Genomic DNA, 3754 nt, shown 5'->3' on the forward strand with positions numbered 1-3754 from the left:
TATAAAAAAACAACCCTAAGGTCAACCTCATTTTATTGCATTACGAATTATAACATTGTGGATTTCCAACTGATAATCCAAGTTAAAATACAAACTACATCTGTTATAATAAGAAGCTTACAAAGTAAATCGGCAACTTCATTATTGCTCTGATCAATCCAATTAAAATGGACCGACTCAAAATTCCTAAGAGCCATGCACTCTTTTTTCACACAACGGCCCAAAATAGTAACATCCTTATCACAATTTTTTACCATATTTATTAAATTAGCGTTGTCAAATTCCATTATTAGCTTGGACACCTTTAATTTTGAAGCCAAATTCAAGCCCATAGTCAACGCCTCAAGCTCCGCCCAAACAGCATCTAGGGCCTTCATTGCAAAACTATAGCTACCAGTAAGAACAAAACCATCAACGTCTCTCGCAATATCCCCATAATCGACACACCCATTTAATGCCGCAACATCAACGTTGATTTTAATAATATGTTTAGGGGGTTTCTTCTAGCCTTTACACTTCGGGGTAAGGGGAATCACATGAGGGTCATTCAAGTTAAAAATTCTAAAATCTTTACTAAGGGTCTACGCCCTTTCCCACACCACCATAGCTGGATCATCCTTGCCCTGGAAAACCATCTTATTTTTGTTGTTCCAGCAATTCCAGAGGAGAGTAAAAAAGTCAGGAGCAGCCTTGGAGTAAAGCTCGCACATAATATATTTCAACCAGTCAATACAACAAACATAGTTTTCGTCAAGAAGCCTACCATTTAAACCCCCAATTATGAGGGTTTCACAAACCTTCGGGCACGCGTTTAGAGCATGGAGAAGCGTCTCCTCACTGTTTTTACATCTCAGACAGGTTGTAGAGAAGTTTTAACGGATGTGAACAATGTTAGTGTATGTGGGTAAAATATCATGGCCAATTATCCAGCTGAAAACTTTAATCTTGGGAAGCATTTTGAGCTTCCAAATAATTCTCCAGAAAAGCCTGTGAGGGCCAAAACTAATTCTCTTTAGAGATAGCCAAGAGTAGGCAGACTTCGACATATAAACCCCATGAGGGTTTTATAACCACGTTCTACTATCTTTAACATCACTAGGAGGAATGGGTAAATTGCAAATACACTCCCCCATCACTCTGCCATAAAGCTCGATGACCCTATCCCTTTTCCACCGCTTTTGATCTTGGTCCCACAAATCATTAACCATTCTTTTGTCGTTAGTCAATAATGGCCGACAAATAGAGTCCCCATTAAGCCCCTCAATACCCCAATGGTCCCACCGAATGTCGATCATGTTACCGTCCCGAACTTGCCAAATAAAACCATCCTTTAATGCTTTCACCGCTTTTGCTATGCTAGTCCAGGTAAACAACGGTTTATCACATAGCTTGGGTCTTAACACGTCCCCTTCAGGAAAATATTTAGCATTCAGCACCTTAAAACATAAAGTGTCCTTGAAGTTTATGAGCCTCCACACTTGTCTTCCTATATTTGTCACCCACGCATCGGCGTAGCCCATATTGTACATAATCTCCTCAATGAATTTCCACTCTACCTGATCATATGCTTTGCTCATATCGAGCTTGATCATGAAACCCTTGTTGGGCCCGTTCTTAGCACTTTGAAGGCAATGGACTAGCTCATGGGCAATCAGTATGTTGTCGTGGATCATTCTTCTGGGAACAAAGGCACTTTGATTTTGGCTAATTCACTTTGGGAGAGTATCTTTCAATCGGTTTGCAAGCACCTTGGCTACTATTTTGTACACCACCCTGCACAGACTAATCGGCCAGAAATTAGTCATATCAATAAGCTCTTTAATTTTAAGGATAAGAACAATAATAGTCTCGTTTAGACTATCCACATTTCTATCACCCCTAAGAATCTCCTAACACAAATTAATAATATCCTCCCCCACCACGTCCTAATTTTCTTTGTAAAAATTCCCCGACAAACCGTCAATTCCCGGGGCTTTTTCAGGGTCCATTTGATTGAAAGCTTCCGTAATCTCATTATCCGTAAACTCATTCATTAGTCTTTCATTCATCTCTCCTAAAATGCAATTCTCAATATAGTCAAGATTTAACACTTCAAAATTTTGTAAATTTGACTCAAATAAATTTTGAAAATACTCTCTGGCTGCCTCACAAATATCTTTGGTGTTTTCTTTCCAGTGGCCATGCATGTCTTTCAATCTCTCAATGTTGTTTTTTATCTTTCTATTTGTAGCTCTGACATGGAAAAATCGGGTATTTCTATCACCCTTCTTAAGCCAATTAACTCTCAAACATTGGGCCCAATATTTCTCTTCGTTGTCCAGCAGCTTCCCCAGCTTTAACTTTATAGCCTTAAGCCTGTTACCCGTGTACGTGCTTCCCAGGCTGTCAATGATTCTATTGATTTTTGCCTGTAAAGTTCCAATCTGATTACGTATATTTTTCTATCTATTGTACTGCCAAACTCCTAGGTCCTGACCCACCTTCTCAATTTTCTCCATAGCATCCACATCACCATTCTGCCAAGCATTTTTAATAATATGCTTAGCTTCATTCTCTTTGGCCTCACAGACATCGAATCTAAATTTGAGTCTGGGGTCTCTTATCCTCTCTCGACTTACGACCCTTAGTGTTTAAAAAATAGCGTCATGGTCGGAAGTGGATTGTCAGATCACTTTGGTCTCCATGAACGGAAAACACGCCACATCATTTGAAGAAATCAAAAAGCGATCTAGTTTCTCCTTTACCAAACTGTCACCCTCTCTGTTCTTTACCCATGTATACTACCATTTGTCCGTTTTCAAGTCAACCAACGAAAGCTCATCCACAATTACATGGAAGTCATCGGTAAAAGCTTTTGGCTTCCTCATTCCTCCCTATTTTTCCATATTATCGAGAATCGCATTGAAGTCTCCTCCTATGATCCACTTTTTCTTTACGGGCTTTTCCACCTTCCTTAACATATCCCACGAACTCTGTCTTTTATTAGGATCAACGTTCCATAGAAGCCCATGAAACGGATGAACTTGTTATTATCTAGGTGAATTAGATAACCAATATGGTCAGAATAATTTTTTATCTCGACCTTTGTGCCTTCTTTCCACATCATGACCAAACCTCCACTTTTTCCAATTGCATTAACAGCCAAGCACCCATCCATCCTGCATTTGCTATGAATAGAGATAAACTTTTTAGTATGAACTTTAGTTTCACGAAGAAAGATAACCTCAGGATCATTCACAACAAGAAGTTGTTTAAGCTCACAAACCATCGCAGGGCTCCCAATCCCACGACAGTTCCAGCAAAAAAATCCTTATTGCTCTTGGCGGGGTTGGTCGCCAGCTGCCGCCTTGCAGTGTGAAACATTTTCCAACAATCTCCTCCTCATAATCTTAGATGGAATCTCATTTGTGTTATCTCCGTTTGATCCCCTATGTCTCTTTCTTTTGCTTTTAAACCTTCCCAGTCCATCACACATTGATTTATGACTTCTCTTTTCCAAAGCGGAGTTAGATACCGAATTTTCTTCACACCCATTTTCTTTTCCTTTTTGAATCATTTTCCCACTGTCGTCCTTTGTGTCTATTTTACTCTCCTCTTTGTCCTCATTTAGGGGCTCTTTGTTTGCCATTATCTCAATACTGTTTCACCATATGCCTCTGTCTTGGTTTGAAGCCATTATATTAGCCTTAGCCAGTTTCCATATTGGAAGTTTAAAACATTAGATTCCAAGGCACCATCCATGTTTTTGAACTTT

At 39.5% G+C, this 3754-nt stretch overlaps 1 protein-coding gene across 1 annotated transcript; it reads right to left on the reverse strand.

Annotated features, from left to right (window-relative positions):
* Nucleotides 1-1925: 1925 nt before the first annotated feature.
* On the reverse strand, nucleotides 1926-3268 carry LOC128033889 (uncharacterized). Its single transcript, XM_052622381.1, has 3 exons — nucleotides 3083-3268; nucleotides 2481-2516; nucleotides 1926-2408 (listed from the first exon to the last, which is right to left on the reverse strand). Exons 1-3 carry the CDS (start codon nucleotides 3266-3268, stop codon nucleotides 1926-1928), a joined length of 705 nt encoding a protein of 234 aa, XP_052478341.1.
* Nucleotides 3269-3754: the final 486 nt, after the last annotated feature.

This window comes from Gossypium raimondii, chromosome 10 (genome assembly GCF_025698545.1).
Source record: "Gossypium raimondii isolate GPD5lz chromosome 10, ASM2569854v1, whole genome shotgun sequence".
Classification (NCBI taxonomy): Eukaryota; Viridiplantae; Streptophyta; class Magnoliopsida; order Malvales; family Malvaceae; genus Gossypium; species Gossypium raimondii.

Excerpts from the sequence above, each read along its gene's own strand:
- LOC128033889 (XM_052622381.1), bottom strand. The coding sequence starts at position 3,268 with ATGGTTTGTGAGCTTAAACAACTTCTTGTTGTGAATGATCCTGAGGTT. Across the intron at positions 2,517-3,082 it reads TGTGGAAAGAAGGCACAAAG|AATGGTGATGTGGATGCTAT; the intron begins GTCGAGATAAAA and ends AATGCTTGGCAG. Across the intron at positions 2,409-2,480 it reads CTATGGAGAAAATTGAGAAG|GCAAAAATCAATAGAATCAT; the intron begins GTGGGTCAGGAC and ends GGAACTTTACAG.